This window comes from Bombina bombina, chromosome 7, assembly GCF_027579735.1.
Source record: "Bombina bombina isolate aBomBom1 chromosome 7, aBomBom1.pri, whole genome shotgun sequence".
Classification (NCBI taxonomy): Eukaryota; Metazoa; Chordata; class Amphibia; order Anura; family Bombinatoridae; genus Bombina; species Bombina bombina.
This window is the reverse complement of record NC_069505.1, coordinates 212,772,483-212,789,186: the sequence shown is the minus strand read 5'-3', so window position 1 is coordinate 212,789,186 and position 16,704 is coordinate 212,772,483. Positions and strand designations below refer to the sequence as shown.

The 16,704-nt window shown below is 39.9% G+C and overlaps 1 protein-coding gene across 3 annotated transcripts in view; it reads right to left on the bottom strand.

Moving 5' to 3' along the window:
- Positions 1–16,704, bottom strand: part of DENND5A (DENN domain containing 5A) — a 223,097-nt gene that overhangs the window by 146,260 nt on the left and 60,133 nt on the right. For all 3 annotated transcript variants that reach the window (XM_053720600.1, XM_053720599.1, XM_053720601.1), the window contains 2 exons: positions 12,264–12,451; positions 3,549–3,866 (listed from right to left, as the gene is read on the bottom strand). In XM_053720600.1, coding sequence (XP_053576575.1) covers positions 3,549–3,866; positions 12,264–12,451 — 506 coding nt within the window. The remainder of the gene's footprint in view (positions 1–3,548; positions 3,867–12,263; positions 12,452–16,704) is intronic.

Sequence of the window (16,704 nt, the reverse complement as noted above, 5' to 3'; positions counted from 1 at the left end):
AGCAATAACCTCAAACCCAAGAGTCACAAAGGACTCCTTCACTGTCTAAGATTCAGCACGCAGGGCACTAGGATCACAAAGAAATCTCGTTGGCAAGCATTAACATGTGTTATACGCACAGGCACGGTAGCAACCAACACCAAAGGTGAATGAGAACCCTGTACCCTGCTTGCCATCCCAGAGAATCGAATTTAAGACACCGCCCACGAAGCCGGTGTCTTAAATTCAAGCATCAAGGATAAATGGTCAACTACCTGACCCCAGAAGGGTGGCCCTTCGTAACCGACCTCGCTTCTTCACTGACAAGCCCCAAGGCTAGAGTTGCAACAAGGACGTAAAGACACCTGAACGTCAAGACCAAGGTCAGACCAAGGGTATTGGAAGAAACAATAGCCAGAGATCCTTAAAGGATCTATCTTCCAAGAATCTTCTTTAAGCAAACAAAAGCTGGAGTTTCGCAGCTCCCCACAAAAGGCAGGGAATCCCTGCCCACCAAATCTTAGAGTAAGACAACTCTAAGCAGAGGAAGAACATGCCCGCACATCCAGACAATATGATCCACCCAAGGCGGGAAGGAAGGAAACTCCGCCACCGCAATAAAATGCTTAATAGGCTAAAGAGTAAGTGTCTGGAAGAACATTGAGTGAAAATGCAAATAATTAATAACTCGGCACACCAGACCACATAGGTCACACACATCTCCCAACTCCAAAGAATGGAATAACGGTTCTAGGTCCCCGGGGACCTGAAGAACCATGATGACGTCTGCATGAGTCGACAGCTGCATTCCTTACTTGTGGGAAACATATACCCAAGCTCTAGAGTACACAGAATGCTAACGGGAGGGAAAAAAGAGAGGCGGACCCCAATCTGAGGGCACCACAGCCTGCAAAACCTTTCTTCTGAAGGCTGCTTCAGCAGAGGCAAAAACATCAAACTTGTAAAAAAAATTAAAAAAGGATGTAAGGAGAACCAGATAGCCACCTTACAAATCTGATCCATAGAGGCCTCATTTTTGAAGGCCCAAGAGGAAACCACTGTTCTCGTAGAATGAGCCGTAATCCTCAGAGCAGGCTTATGTCCTGCCGTTTCTATGCTAAACGGATGACACAGACAAAAAGATAAGGAAGTTGAAGAGGGCCTCCAATCCCTACGCTTCACGGAAAAGAGAACAAAAAGAGAAAGAGGTCTGTCTAAATTCCTTTGTGGCCCGAAGATAGAACTACAAGGCACAAACTACATCCAGAATACGTTGTAAACGTTCCTTCGATGAAGAAGGATTAGGATATAAGAAAGGAACCACAATATCTTGATTGATGTTGCGATTGACACAACCTTAGGAAGAAACCTAACCTGGTTCGTAGAACAGCCTTATCGGCATGAAAAGCCAGATAAGGAGGGATGCATTGCAAGGCAGCAATCACAAATACTCTGCGCACAGAAGCAATAGCCAGTAGAAAAGCAACCTTCCAAGACAACAATTTAATGTCCACTTCCTGCATAGGCTCCAACGGAACCCGTTGCAAAACCTTAAGGACAAGATTTAAACTCCAAGGAGGAGCCTTGGATCTAAACATAGCCTTAACAAATGGCTGCACATATGGAAGCTCTGCAAACCTCTTGTGCAGTAACAAACAGGGCCGAAAACTGTCCCGTCAGGGGACTTAGCATTTACTTTTTTCCTTAGTGTACAAGTCATTATTGCATTAAGGATATTACTTTTTTTCTAAAAGTGAATTTATTATTTTTGCTTCATAGTAGCTTTCCATAGTTCTTAGTGTGTTGAACTGTATTTGCTACATAGTAGCTACACAAAACTATTATATATTCAAAAGGGTTGTTGCCATACAACTATCAGATCACTAGGAATCTGCATAAGTGTTGCAGTTAATATGAGTCGGGATGGGTTAGCAGGAAAACTCTCCCTGAATCTCCGGACTCTAACTTTCATTCATGCTCTCACTAAGAGGCTGACAGGATTACTTAAAACTCCAGTCCCATAGCAAAGAGTACTACTCCTCCATTAGAGACTATCTCGAACGTCTAAACACTTCCCTGCCAACCTCCTGTGATGAAAGGCAAAGAATGACTGGGGGATGAGGGAAGTGGGGGAGGTATTTAAGCCTTTGGCTGGGGTGTCTTTGCCTCATCCTGGTGGCCAGGTTCTGAATTTCCCAACAGTGATGAATGCAGCTGTGGACTCTTCCCTTTTAAAAAGAAAATATAGAAAATGGGAATGTGGAGTTATAAATGTAATTAACATAGATAGGATCAGTCAGAATTTAGTTAGTAATGGGTTAATGCTTTTTCAAGGGCACTGCGTTACATGTACATTCAGTTGCTCCTGTCAATCAAAACACCTTTAATGCTAGCTAGACACTTATTATTATTATTATTATTATTATTAACTCCCTATAGACTACGCATGAACAAGTTAAAATAGAATTTTCTATGTGTCAGCCAATATTATAAAGTCTTTTAAAGTGAAGGTAAACTTTGGTGAATGAAAGCCCGTTTTTTAAAAATACTATTAAAAACAGGGGCACCTTTATTCATCAAAGTTTACAAATCAGCCGTTTTGATTAAAAACTTACCTTTGTTTCTTTTCACAGCTACAGCAGCTTTCCCCTCCTGGAAATCCTCTCTTCACACGTCAGCAATGACTAATCTGCCTTCCTCCAATCATGGCTTTCCCCCCAGGGTGGTTATTGCCTGAGGCCATGCTGTGATTGGAGGAAGCCAGATTAGTAATTGCTGACATGTGAATAGAGGATTTCCAGGAGGTGGAAGCTGCTCTGGCTGTGAAAAATACACAGGTAAGTTTTTAATCAAAACGGCTGATTTGTAAACTTTGATGAATGAAATTGCCCTTGTTTTTAATAGTATTTTTAAAAAAAGGACTTTCATTCATCACTACTTTAAGGTAGTTAACATATATAGAATTAGCCTTTCACTTAAGGGAAAGTCTAATTTGATTGGTTTAAATTGTGTATATAATCTTTGAATTTGTATTAAGCTATTGTTATCTGTTACCTTCAGATCTCACGGTATGTATTAATCTTGCTGTGATTAATAAATGATTTATGTCAACTAATATTTGATAGATATGAGTATTAATGTAATCTGTTAGATAACCCAGATTGCATATTTGTCTATAGCTAGTTTATATAGCCAAGGCATATAATATTTATATTAAAGAATAATTCTTACAGCATATCTTTCTGTATCCTCTTTTGTGAGAATCATACATCTGTTGCTAAACACTCATTTAGTGACAACCCCTAGACTGAGGAATATGACAGAACACATAGGACAATAATGCAAAAAATAATCTTGTTATAACACATTGAACAAATTATTAAATTAGACTGACCTATAACATCTCTTAAAACTGGCATCTGTTGTCTGCAATAGACATATCTATTTGGTTAATACACCATAACACAAGACTATTCTATTTAAATGTCCCCACACTATGGCTACAGCACAGTTAGCACCATGAGCTATATCAGTGGCACAGAGAAGCATTTGAATGGGTTTGGCATTACCTTCTCCATGCTCACTCCAGTCCTCTTTACCAGAGCTTCAAGCCGGGCCATGGTCTTGTTTTCTTTCAGAAACTCATATGAGCCTAACGGTGACCCAGCGAGGTTTCCGTTCTTCTTGTCAGACACAAGGTCAGCTACTTTCAGGCTCTTCAGTTTGGAGACGCTCTCACTGCAGTGCAAATTGCCCTCTGGAGGGATCCCAAAAGCAATTAGGGTCTCAGATATTTCCTGAATAAACTCCAGCTTGTTAGGGAATTGAGGCAGGTCCTCGGGTAACTCGATAAAATGGTTGTCTATGTCTACGAAGCAAAGATTGGCCTGAAAGAAATGATCAGGGAATAGCAACTTAACAGCAAATAATTACACTTTACATTGAGAAAATATAAAACAAAACACAAAGCAGTCATTATACACACAGGAAATATACATTGGTTTTTTTTTTTCAATAAATGTACATGAAGAGTACATGGGATTGAAGAAGAAAAAACAAACAGGTTTTGGTTACTTTCTGGTTCAATAGCATTTATTGCCTGTGCTTCCAAGCAATAAAATGGGCACAATGTATCAAATTGCCAGCGGACAGGATTCACAAGCGCACATTGTAGGGCGGATATGTTCCCCATACTTATTATTGCACAATCGAAAACTGGTGCAATGCCGCCCCCTACCCTCCAGCCAACTGCGTGCAAGTAGGGCTGGTCAATCACCTTGGTCAAATGAATCTTGGATGATTTTTATCCACCAACTACAGTTTGGCGGAGAGAGTTTATGAAGCAGCAGTTTAATCCGCTGCTTCAAATATATATGTTGTTGGCTCAAATGAGCGAGCCTGGAACTGATCGGAGCATTCGCCATGTCATAAAATCTTGCCCAATGTATCACTATAACTAAAGTTAAACAGACTAAGTCACAAAAAATGGTCCGGCTACTAAACTTTCATTTCTGATTATTCAAATAAAGATACCAAGAGAATGAAGAAAATTGATAAAATTGCTGCTATATCTGAAACGGGAAAGAAAATAATTTGGCTTTAGTATCCCTTTAAAAGGGACATGAAACACAAAACGTTTATTCTTAATTCATATAGCGCATAAAAATGTAAACAAATTTCCAATTTACAATAATTATCAAATTTGACTTTACTGTCCCCTTAAAGGCACATTAAAACTGTGGTACACTATTACAATAGCATGGTTACTACTCACCATGATATATTTTTTTCTGCCTGCTCTCTTCAAAGCGGTTTTTCATATTTTAAGCTCTTACAGGGGACACTTGGTGAGGTTTGGCATGCTATACAGGGTGCCGCCATCTTGCAGCTTAGGTATAAGAACACAGTGACAGAAGCGGTGCACATTCATTAGTGACGGTACCGGATTTTAACAGCTGTATCGTGCACTTCAGATTTGTGTGTGCAATACAGGATGGATGCTTTAGGGCTGTAAATACAATTTTATGTAACGTTTAAGCTGTGTAAAGTTCTCCCTTTGTATTTTTCATGCTATGCATAAGAGTATGATACAGTGGTTAAAAAGCCAGCAATGTCACTGTCATGTGACTGTGCAACGCTTCTTTCAAAGTGCGCGAGAATACCTAAGCTCCATGATGGTGCCGGTGTAAAGATGTGGTGCTGGACCAATCGTTAGGGGTTAAAACAAGAGAGCTGGAGGCACTGGAGTAAAAAACAATAGCATGGTGAGTACCAACTATGCTATCAGTGTTAAACCAGCAGTTTAAGGGACACTAAAGTCAAAATTAAAGGGACAGTACACTGTACAATTGTTTTTCCCTTAAATGTATTTGCAATGACTTGTTACACCAGCTGCAGGGTATAAAATGTATGAGAAATTGCATTTTTAGGTTTATTTGTGTATATGAAATAGCTGGTTTTGTGCTTTTAAACCACAGCCTATTACAGTGGATGGAGCTTGCAGGTAAAATGAGATCTCACAATATTATCACTTTGTGTACAGACACTTGCTTCTTTATCTTATATCTGTCTGTAAACCAAAGCTCAGTACTTAGAGAGAACACTGGAAAATTAAATTATAATTTTATTAGTTATCTCTTCTACACCTCACTGGGAGCGTAATGTCTTCTGCTGGCTGTGTTTACTTAGGCTTGTCATTAGCCGAGACTTCAGTATAGAAACTTTCCTTTTGGTGGGGATACCACAGGCTAAATGAGCTATTTTAAATGCTGAAAAAAAGTAAATAAGCTACTTGTAAACAATTTAATAAACTCCAGCAGGTAAAATAGATCATTGGGAACAAATTAAAGGTTAGATGTTTGGGGGGTAAACTACCCCTTTAAAAACTTTAATGAATCAGATAGAGCATGCAGATCAACTTCCATTACCAAAATATGGACAATATTTTTATATGCACACTTTGTGATGCACCGGCTGCCACTAAGCATGTGCAGCTGTTCACGATATATATGTATATGCATTTGTGATTGGCTGATGGCTGTCACAATACTGGGGGAGCAGAAAATGGAAGTAAAAAACATAAATTATGCTTACCTGATAATTTTCTTTTCTTCTGACGAAAAGAGTCCACAGCTGCATTCATTACTTTTGGGAATTCAGAACCTGGCCACCAGGAGAAGACAAAGACACCTCAGCCAAAGGCATCAAATACCTCCCTCCCCCATTTCCCTCCTCCCCCAGCCATTCTGCCAAGGGAACAAGGAAAAGTAGGAGAAATATCAGGGTGAAAAAAAAGGTGCCAGAAGAACAAAAAAAGTACTGCCGCCTCATAGACAAAACACGGGCGGGAGCTGTGGACTCTTCCCGTCAGAAGAAAAGAAAATTATCAGGTAAGCATAATTTATGTTTTTCTTCATAAACGGGAAGAGTCCACAGCTGCATTCATTACTTTTGGGAAAACAATACCCAAGCTAGAGGACACTGAATGCAAACAAAGGGTGGCCCCTTCAAAAGGCACCACAGCCTGAAATTACCTGACACCCTAAAAAAATTATAAACGACATAGGTAAAAATCTGAAGCCCAGGTAACTGCACGTCAGTTACATAACCAGCAAAGCTGAGCTAGAGATCACTCAGCCCCAGAGTCTGCTGAGCACAAACAGCCTCAGAGGAGTCAGCCCCGCGGCTGTCGCCACGAAGAGTACCCCCGGCCTACAGGTCAAGGACCTCCATCTGCCCCCGAGAGGTAGAATAGATTCCCAGAAGAGAGATCCAAAGGACCATCCCACACAGGTTCAAAACAAACTTAGAACAATCCATGGTTGTCACGATATTATCGCCCAGGGAGATGAACTCCCTAGCAAAACAAGGGCCTGAAAAGAAAATCCATACTCTGGGAAAACCGTCCCTGACAGCACCATACCACATAAGGTGCTCCAGAAAACCACAAGTTCCTTGTTGCATTGTAGTCTAATCAAAACCTGCAGGCTAGGCAAGCATAGACAGCAGAGACAGGATAACTATCCCAGCAGTTAACAAAGAGCTCTCCAAGAGAACACCAAGTCACCGTAAACAAGAACTCGGAATGACCAGCTTCCAGGTAGGAAGGCTGACCCAGTCAGCATGGAACTCAAACCACTGAATAGCATCGAAATCTCGACAACAGCTCCCAACCAGAATACCGGGCTCCAAGGAGAGTCCCCTACCAGCAACAGACGCCGTCAGAAAGAGGAGGACATTAAATTCCTCCCACCGAAGGGGAGGACAGACTCAAGAAAGAAAAACGGTCAACACTGCTAGAGTATCCGATCCCCAACCTTCCCTCCAGGGTAATGGTCCCAGCCCAAAGGCTAGTCAAAGACAGAGGACAAGAGTCCCAGACCTCTGGAAGTAAAGGATGGATCTACGAGGAGCAAAAAACCCAGAGTTGTGGGGACATTTAAATAGAATATGGCAGGCTACCGTGAGTTAGGACAGACTTTGTGCTCGGGCCCGAGACCCCCTACACTGCTGTCTTCCATAAAGAGGAACACTTCCCAAGGGAAGAGAGTTCTCTGGCCCCTAGCATCTAAATATCAGAATCCAACAATTAACAGGAGCCTTACCTGAGTTCAAACCCACAGCCTCCTGCTTCAGGAACGGTGGAGCCAGACACTACTCCGCATCTCCCTACTCCAAGATTCTGAGAATGCAATAAGGGGAAAAAAACTACAAGGCAAGAAAAAAAAAAGGACCCACAGGTCATCACAGATACTGAGGTAACTCCAAATCAAGGAGAACACAAAAGAACCCATCCCCCACTCTAGGAGAGAACAGGAAACTAAAGCAATGGAAACCACCCTACCATAGAGGCGAGACCTCTTGGCCTCAATATCGCCAGCCCAGTTGAAAAGATACCTGGAGTCTACAAGGAACATCAAATGCCCCATCAGAGAGACCTAGAACCTAAGCCTCAGGCAGATAGGACTCTCCCATAACCCCGCCCCTTTCAAAGGGACATGTGGGAACACAAAACCTAAGGTTAAACCGAACCGTCCAAATACGATCCAGGGAGAGACATGGTCCTAGGCCAGAGTCCTCGAAAAACAGAATTGATCGAAAGATCTAACTTCCTGAGGAACCCTAAACTGCCCCCTATGAGTAGAAGCGCACCATCTAAAGTCTGTAGACCTAACGACCTAGCAAACAGTCTCGACCCCAAGAGTCCGAAGAACTCCTGAGCAGTTTAAGAATTCGGCACCCCGTGCTCCTGGATCGCAAGGAAAAACCTTGTAGACAAGCTTAACTACGTGTTACACACGCTGGAAAGGTAACAACCAGCATCCGAAGGTGGATGTGAACCCTGGACCTTCTGCTTGCCATCCCAGTGAGCTAGACGTAAAGCACCCTCCACTAAACCCAAACAGAGCATTGAGGATAAATGGTCATCTACCTGACCCCAGAAGGGCGACAGTCTGTAACCGACCTCGGACCTCCATTGTCAAGCCCGAAGGCTAGATCTGCAACGAGGTTGAAAATAACACCCGAGCGTCGGGGACCATAGTCAGACCAAGGGAAAATCCTATATGGAAGAGACAACAGTCTCCAGAGATCCTTGCAGGATCGGGCGCCCATAAAATCCCTTTAACAGGGTAAAAGATGTGAACCATGCAGCTCCCCACAGAAGGCAGGGTAACCCTGCACTCCACCTCCTAGAGCCACGCAACTCTGAGCAAAGGAAGAAGGCCATGCTTGCACTTCCAGACCAGATGACCCAACCCAAGGCAGGAAGGAAGGAGACTCCGCCACCGCAAAATAATGCTATTAGGCTAAAGAGTCAACATCCGGCAGAACCTCAAGTAAGGACGCAAATTGTTCACCACTCGGAACACTATACCACAGAAGGTCACTCACATCTCCCAACTCCAAAGGATGGAAACTACGGTTCTGAGTTATAGAACCATATAACAAACATGATTAAAGCCCCCCCCCTGTTCAATAACCCCCCTCAGGAGATATAAACCCATGATTCCCTATTAAGATAAAAGGAGTCCCACTGGGACCCTACCTTCTTTTGTTAATATTACATTCACATATCAAAATAAAATTAAACGATCTTACCGGAATCTGCACCGTGAAACAGGAACACAGCCCTTCAAGTGTGACAGATAGTTGCCTTGCTTCTGACATGGACTTGAGTAAATAAAGGCAGGTAGCGAAACTCGTCAACGCTGATTGCCAAGGAGCTGTTAATATCCAGATTCTAACCTTCATCCATGCTCTCACTGAGAGGCTGACAGGATTACTTAAAACTCCAGTCCCATTTCGAAGAGTACTACCCTCTATACGAGACTATCTTGAACTTCTGACACTTCTCTGCCAACCTCCTGTGACGAAAGGCAAAGAATGACTGGGGGATGAGGGAAGTGGGGGAGGTATTTGAAGCCTTTGGCTGGGGTGTCTTTGCCTCCTCCTGGTGGCCAGGTTCTGAATTCCCAAAATAAAATGATTGCAGCTGTGGACTCTTCCCGTTTAAGAAGAAAATATATATACTACTCATTTGAAATGCAGAGTAAGAGTTATCACATTGTCCTTTTTTATGCAATTATACGGAATTTAATAGTCCTTAATGGACATCAAAACATAAATAAAAAGGTGTGCTCTAGAAATAGTGACAGAGCTCACTAAAAATTACAACAAGGGGGTTTGATTATATATATATGTATGTATATATGTATATATATATATATATATATATATATATATATATATATATATATATATATATATATATATATATATATATATATATATATATATATATATATATATATATATATATATATATATATAAATATAAATATATATATATTTTGTGGGAGTGCTGCCAAAATGACCAAAATAAGTATAAGACAAAAACAGGTATTGGCGCACATCCAAACACATAAGACCACATATTTTTTCACATATATGTGAAAAAATATGTGGTCTTATGTGTTTGGATGTGCGCCAATACCTGTTTTTGTCTCACTAAAAATTGTTTGCTTGTTTTATTAAAATTATTTTTCTGTAAATATAAATACATTAGTAATACTAATAATCACTTCACGCAATCCAGTACGTAAGATCATGAAAAAAAGTAAATATTGCTGAACAGTTTTCATGCAGGATTTCTCTATTAATGCACTGGAAAATAAATTATAAAGAATTTTCTGTACTGCTGCACAAGTTCTATGTGATATAAAACACAACCAAATGGTTAAACAGAGAGTTAAGTGGTGAACTAAGAAATTGGGACAAACACATTCAGGCATAGAGCATTACCAGAGAGAAACGATTAGAAAGTAGGCCAGTTATCTTGTGAGCTGCAGTGTATGTGTTACCCACATGTCATAAAACCAGCCTATGACTGCTTGCAAATAAAAAGCCAGCTTTGTTACTGCTGGAGTGTAAGACAAGGAATCATTCAAATGGACAGAACAATCGCGTAATTATACAGTGAGCTGTGTGTCTCACTGCTGGAATACCAGGCCGATGAAATGCGCCAAATATCACAACTGCATCTAGATTTCCTATTCTCCCTTTAAAATGTATTACAGTAGTCTGAAAAACACACTAGTACAAATCCCCATATCTGGAATTACAAAATCCAAACTTATTCTGAAATCAAGACCTCCCAATCAGTTTGAATTAAAAAAAAGGGTTTTAACTGTATGCATAGCCATGAAAGGGGCACAATACTCAAACATTTTAACTGTTCTATTTAAAGGGACATTAAAACCACATTTTTTCTTTCATGATACAGATAGAGAATACAATGTTAAACAACTTCCCATTTTACTTCTATCATCTAATTTGCTTCATTCTTTAGATATCCTCTGTTGAAGAAATAGCTATATACATGGGTAAGCCAATCACACAAGGCATTTATGTGCAGCCACCAATCAGCAGCTACTAAGCCTATCTAGATATGCTTTACAGCAAAGGATATCAAGATAATAAAGCAAATTAGATAATAGAAGTAAATTAGAACATTGTTTAAAATTGAATGCTTTTTCTAAATCATGAAAGAAAAATGTTGGGTTTCATGCCCATTTAATATATTTCAAAATGTATTGCAGAGCTTTTTTTAAAAAAAAAAAAAAAAAACTGATGTTCTAGTTCTGAATAAGCCAATTTTTTTGTTCTTTGTGAGTTGTCCCTGTCAGCCATCAAGTAGCAGAGTCTTAGAGTATAAAGGCACAATTTGGTATAGAAAGTTAAAAAAATATATATATGAAAGGTACATGGGTGCATTACAATTTTAAATAGAATCATTTTTGCAATACACTATACACAAACTGCCACACTGCAGGCGCACACTACACAAACCGCCACACTGCAGGCACACACTACACACAAACCGCCACACTGCAGGCACACACTACACACAAACCGCCAAACTACAGACACACTACACACAAAACGACACACAGGATGCGCACACTACACACAAACTGCTACACTGCAGGCGCACACTACACATAAAAAGCCACACTGCAGGCACAAACTACACACAAAACTACACACTGCAGGCGCACACTACACACAAAACGCCACACTGCAGACGCACACTACACACAAAACGCCCCACTGCAGGCGCACACTACACACAAAACGCCCCACTGCAGGCGCACACTACACACAACACAACACTCCAGGCGCACACTACACACAAAACGCCACACTGTAGGAATGTACATGCTTTTTTATATATATATATATATATATATAGTTTAGGCAAACAAATGACAAATCTTGCAGCGGGTAGCAGCATTCAGGTCTTTTAAGAGCCTGATTTATTAAGTGCAGAACACAAATACAGATCTGTGTGTGTTACACTTTCATACGAATAAATCTGCCCACTGCAAGATTCGTCATTAGTTTGTCTAAATGAATTACAACTGCACATGACTACAAATAATACTGATGCAGGACACTACACATTGTGGGAGTATGAACCAAATACAATGACACATCACTAAACCCCATTACCTGCAGGATCATTAGCAACAATCGAGCTAAAACATATAAAAGGTTAAGCACAGCATAAATATTTAACTTTAAAAACTGTTGGATGCCCTAGATTTAGAGCATATCCAGATGACAATTATATATCACTTCTAATATAATGAGCATAAGAGCTACAACTAGTGTTGATTGACAGTTGAGTTGGACTATCCTATTAGAAAGCTCTGCTTGAATAGAATGTTTCTGTAGCCAATGGAAAAGAACCGAACCTGTCTACTTGCAGATTAGTGTCATACCTCTTGGGGCAGCTCCAGCTTAGACCGGTCATCCAGCCCATTAGAGTGCAAGCCCATTAGATAAGGGACAGGGGCATCTAAGAAGTGAAGCAGCGAAGCTGGGAGTATAGGAACATACACATGTTGCCACTGAAACGGAAACATAAGCCCAGTGATGGTCTCTGCCACGGTCATTAATCTCTGGTAATCTGAAAGAAAACGTTATCAAATTGTCAAACGCTTTAAACATTCACAGATTAATCTCCTCAAATTATTATCTGTGGTGGAAAAAATCTTTACCATCACCAGGATATTGGAAAATAATGATTTATGGATATTTAGAAAGATGTTAAGAATAAATTTAAAGGGACATAAAAAGAGTAAATAAAAAAGGGACACACGAGTCAAAATTAAACTTTTATGACTCAAATGGAGCAGAACCCTTGCATATTACATGTAAAACGTTGTCCAACCATTGATGTCAACTTTGGTGCCATACTGTGCTCAGGATACATGCACATGCAATAGAATTTCAGTAGCTCTCATCCTATTGGCTGATTTGAATTTCCAAAATCAAATCAGCCAATAGGAATGCAAGGGACGCCATTTTGAAAAGGCTCCCTTGCATTGAAGATTCAGTATACGACGGCAAGCGTATGAAGAGGATGCTCCGCAGCAGATGTCTTCAGGATGGAGCCGCCCGCGCCGCCGGGATGAAGATAGAAGATGCCGCCTGGATGAAGACTTCTCGCCGCCTGGAGGATGGATGGATGTCCAGACTTTCAAAAACTGTAAGTGGATCATGTTTTTTTAAAACTTTTTTGGGTGTTTTTTTTTTTTTTTAAATTAGGGTTTTGGGCTTTCTTAAAATGAAAAAGAGCTGAATGCCCTTTTAAGGGCAATGCCCATACAAATGTCCTTTTCAGGGCAATGGGTAGCATAGGTTTTTTTAGAGATAGGTTTTTTTATTTTGGGGGGTTGGTTGGATCGTGAGTTTTACTGTTCGGGGGAAAAAAAGTCGATTTATTTAGGGCAATGCCCTACAAAAAGGGGTATTGGTAGTTTATTGTAGGCTAGGGGTTTTTTTTATTTTGGGGGGCTTTTTATTTTTATAGGGCTATTAGATTAGGTGTAATTGTTTTTATTTTGGATAATTTTGTTTGTTATTTTTTCGTAATTTAGTGTTTGTTATTTTGTGTACTTTAGTATTTTTTTATTTTTTGTAATTGTAGTTTTTTTTTATAGGGATCTTGTAATGTTAATTTAAAGTTAGAGGGTTGTTAGGTTTATGGGATAATAGTTTAATTTAGTGTTTTGGTGTGGGGGGGGCTGGCGGTTTAGAGATTAATAGGTTTATTTAGTGGTAGTGATGTGGGCGGCGATATTAGAAGCGGCAGATTAGGGGTAAATAAATGTATTTCGGTGACGGCAGATTAGGGGTTTATAAAACTTTATGTAGGTGTCAGCAATGTCAGGGGCAGCAGATTAGGGGTGTTTAGACGTGGGGTTTACGTTAAGGTGTTAGGTTTAAACGTAACTTTTTTTTTCCCCATGGACATCAATGGGGTTGCATTACGGAGCTTTTCATTCCGCGATCGCAGGTGTTAGTTTTTTTTCTAACATTCTCTCCAGATTGACTTCTATAGGGAAAGCGTGCACGAGCACGTCAAAGCAGCGCTTGTATTTTGTGCGGTATGGAGCTTAACGCAACCATATCGCACTCACAAGGCGGCTTTTCAAAAACTCATAATGGCAACGCTATGGAGGGTGAAATAACGCAACTTTTGTTGCATTCGTTTCGCACCCTCTATAGCGCAAAACCCATAATTTAGGTGCGAGTCTAAGCGCAGTAACTACTTACAACTAATAATGGAGTCTAAGTGCAGTAACTACTTACAACTAATAATTCAGTCTAAGTGCAGTAACTACTTACAGCTAATAATTCAGTCTAAGTGCAGTAACTACTTACAACTAATATTTTTGTTATTTCAGTTTGTACCAATAATCTCAATTTCATAAATTGCCCATTGACCGTCTCACTGTACATTTTGTGTGTGTGGTGCTGTTAGTGCAGACCTGATTCATAAAGTTAATGCTATGTAGATGGTGGTAAGATATACACTCGAAATAATAATTCTTGTTATTGGTAGATAATCTATACAAATTTACTTCATTCATAAAACGTAAAGGGAAATGAAAACCAAATGTTTTCTGTCATGATTCAGACAAAGCATATAGGGCGAGATTACATATGCGGCGTTGCCCGCAAAACCCTGCAACGCCGGTGTTTAGTCCAGTTTTGCTATCACATATACAGCGCCGCATATAAAATGTGGCGCGTATATTTCACCCGTCGCCAGCAAATTTTACTCCCATAAGCTAACATAGAACCGCGTTGCAAATCGGTATTACATATTCAGCGCAAGGACTTACACGGCAAAAATGGAGAAACAGTCAATAAGATTTCAGTAGCTCTCATCCTAATGGCTGATTTGAATTTGAAGATTCAAATCAGCAAATAGGAATGCAAGGTACGAAGGAGGATCCTCCACGCTCCGCAGTCGCCGTTCTTCAGTTCCACGGTCCTGGATAAAGAAAGAAGAGATTGCCGTGATAGAAGATGTTGCCGCTTGGAAAAAGACTTCACCGCGGGACTTCAGGAACCGTACCTATCTGGGGGTTAGATTTAAGCTTTTTTTTTTTTTTTTTTAATTTTTGAGGGATTTTTATTTTTTTAGATTAGGGATTTAATGGGCAATTGTAAAAAAGAGCTGAATGCCATTTTAAGGGCAATGCACATACAAATGCCCCTTTAGGATTTTTTTAGAGTTAGTTTTTTTTTTTATTTTGGGGGGTTGGTTGGGTGGTGGGTTTTACTGTTAGGGGGGAAGGGCTGTTTAATTAAGGGCAATGCCCTACAAAAGGCCCTTTTAAAAAGCTATTTGGTATCAGTTTAGATTAGGGGGTATTTTTATTTGGGGGGGCTTTTTTTTATCTTCCTAGGGATTCGGGATTAACTTTTTTATTTTTGATAATTTGGTTTATTATTTTCTGTAATGTTAGACTTTTTAATTTCTGTTGTTTGAAATTAAAATTAGTTCGTTTTTTTTCCTGTTAGGATTTTTTAATTGTAATTTAGTAGTTTATGTAATTTGGGGTTAATTTATGGGGGGTGTTAGGTTAGGGGTCTTAGTAATTTAATTAGTTATTTGTGTTGTGGGGATTTGACGGTTTAGGGGTTAATTAGTTACTTTGCGAAGTGGGGGGTTGGCGTTTTAGGGGTTAATATATATTAGGTAGTTTGCGATGTTGGAGTTGGCGGATCTAGGGGTTAATACATTTATTAGGTAGATTGCGATGTGGGTGAATGGCGGATTCGGGGTTAATACATTTATCAGGTAGATTGCGATGTGGGTGAATGGTGTATTAGGGGTTAATAGTTTAATTCTGCATATTTCGTTGTGGGGGTGTCGGTTTATGGGTTAATACTTTTATTATTAGTTGTGATGTGGGGGGATAGCCGATATAGGGGTTTTTATGCAACGGGTTTATTTTTGGGAGGCGGGTTAGGCTTTTATGGGAGATTTGACATATTTTTTTATTTTCTTAGGCGCCGGCAGTTTCTGAAGTGCCGTAAGTCACTGGCGACTCCGGGAAATTTGTATTTACGCACATTTCTGGACATCGCTAGTTTATCCGACTTACTGCACTTTATGAACTGGGGGTTTATGTGATTCCCTGATGTGCGAGGTGAAATTACGAGTGGCGCCGGTTTCAGCAGTTGCGCTGAAGCCTGTGCTACATATGTAATCTTGCCCATAGTTTTAAATAAAAAGTTTCCAATTTACTTATTTTATTATACATGTGCTTTGTGCTCATGGCATTCTTTGTTGAACAGCATACCTAGGTAGGTAACGTGAGCATGCCTTTATCACTGTATGGCAGAAATCCTATCAGTCTACCTAGCTTTACTCTTCAACAAAGGATAGCAAGTGAACAAAGACAATTTGATAATAGAAGTAAATTGGAAAGTTGTTTAAAATTGCTTGCTCTGTCTGAATCAAAGTTTAATTGTCTTTACTGTCCCTTCAAATTAAATAAATAAAAGTTCTGTACACAAACATGGCTCCTGTAGCCATTTAATATCTATGGAGACACCATTTATTATTAAATAGCGTTAAAATGTATCCAAACCCTAAACAGCCACTGCGCAATACAGAGACACCTAGAAAGGAACTCTCTCAGTGCACCGTTCTAAATACACAAATAAACTAAGTGGTGCCGTCATTCATCATTAAGACATTAAATATTTATAGAACTAAATGTAAAAACATGCAGAAAAAAAAATGCATTGACGTGTACCCAATTCATAACACAGTGTCACCACCTTTTCATGTACTTTAAAGGGACACTCAAGTCAAAATTAAACTTTCATGATTGCGATAAAGCAGCAATTTTAAAC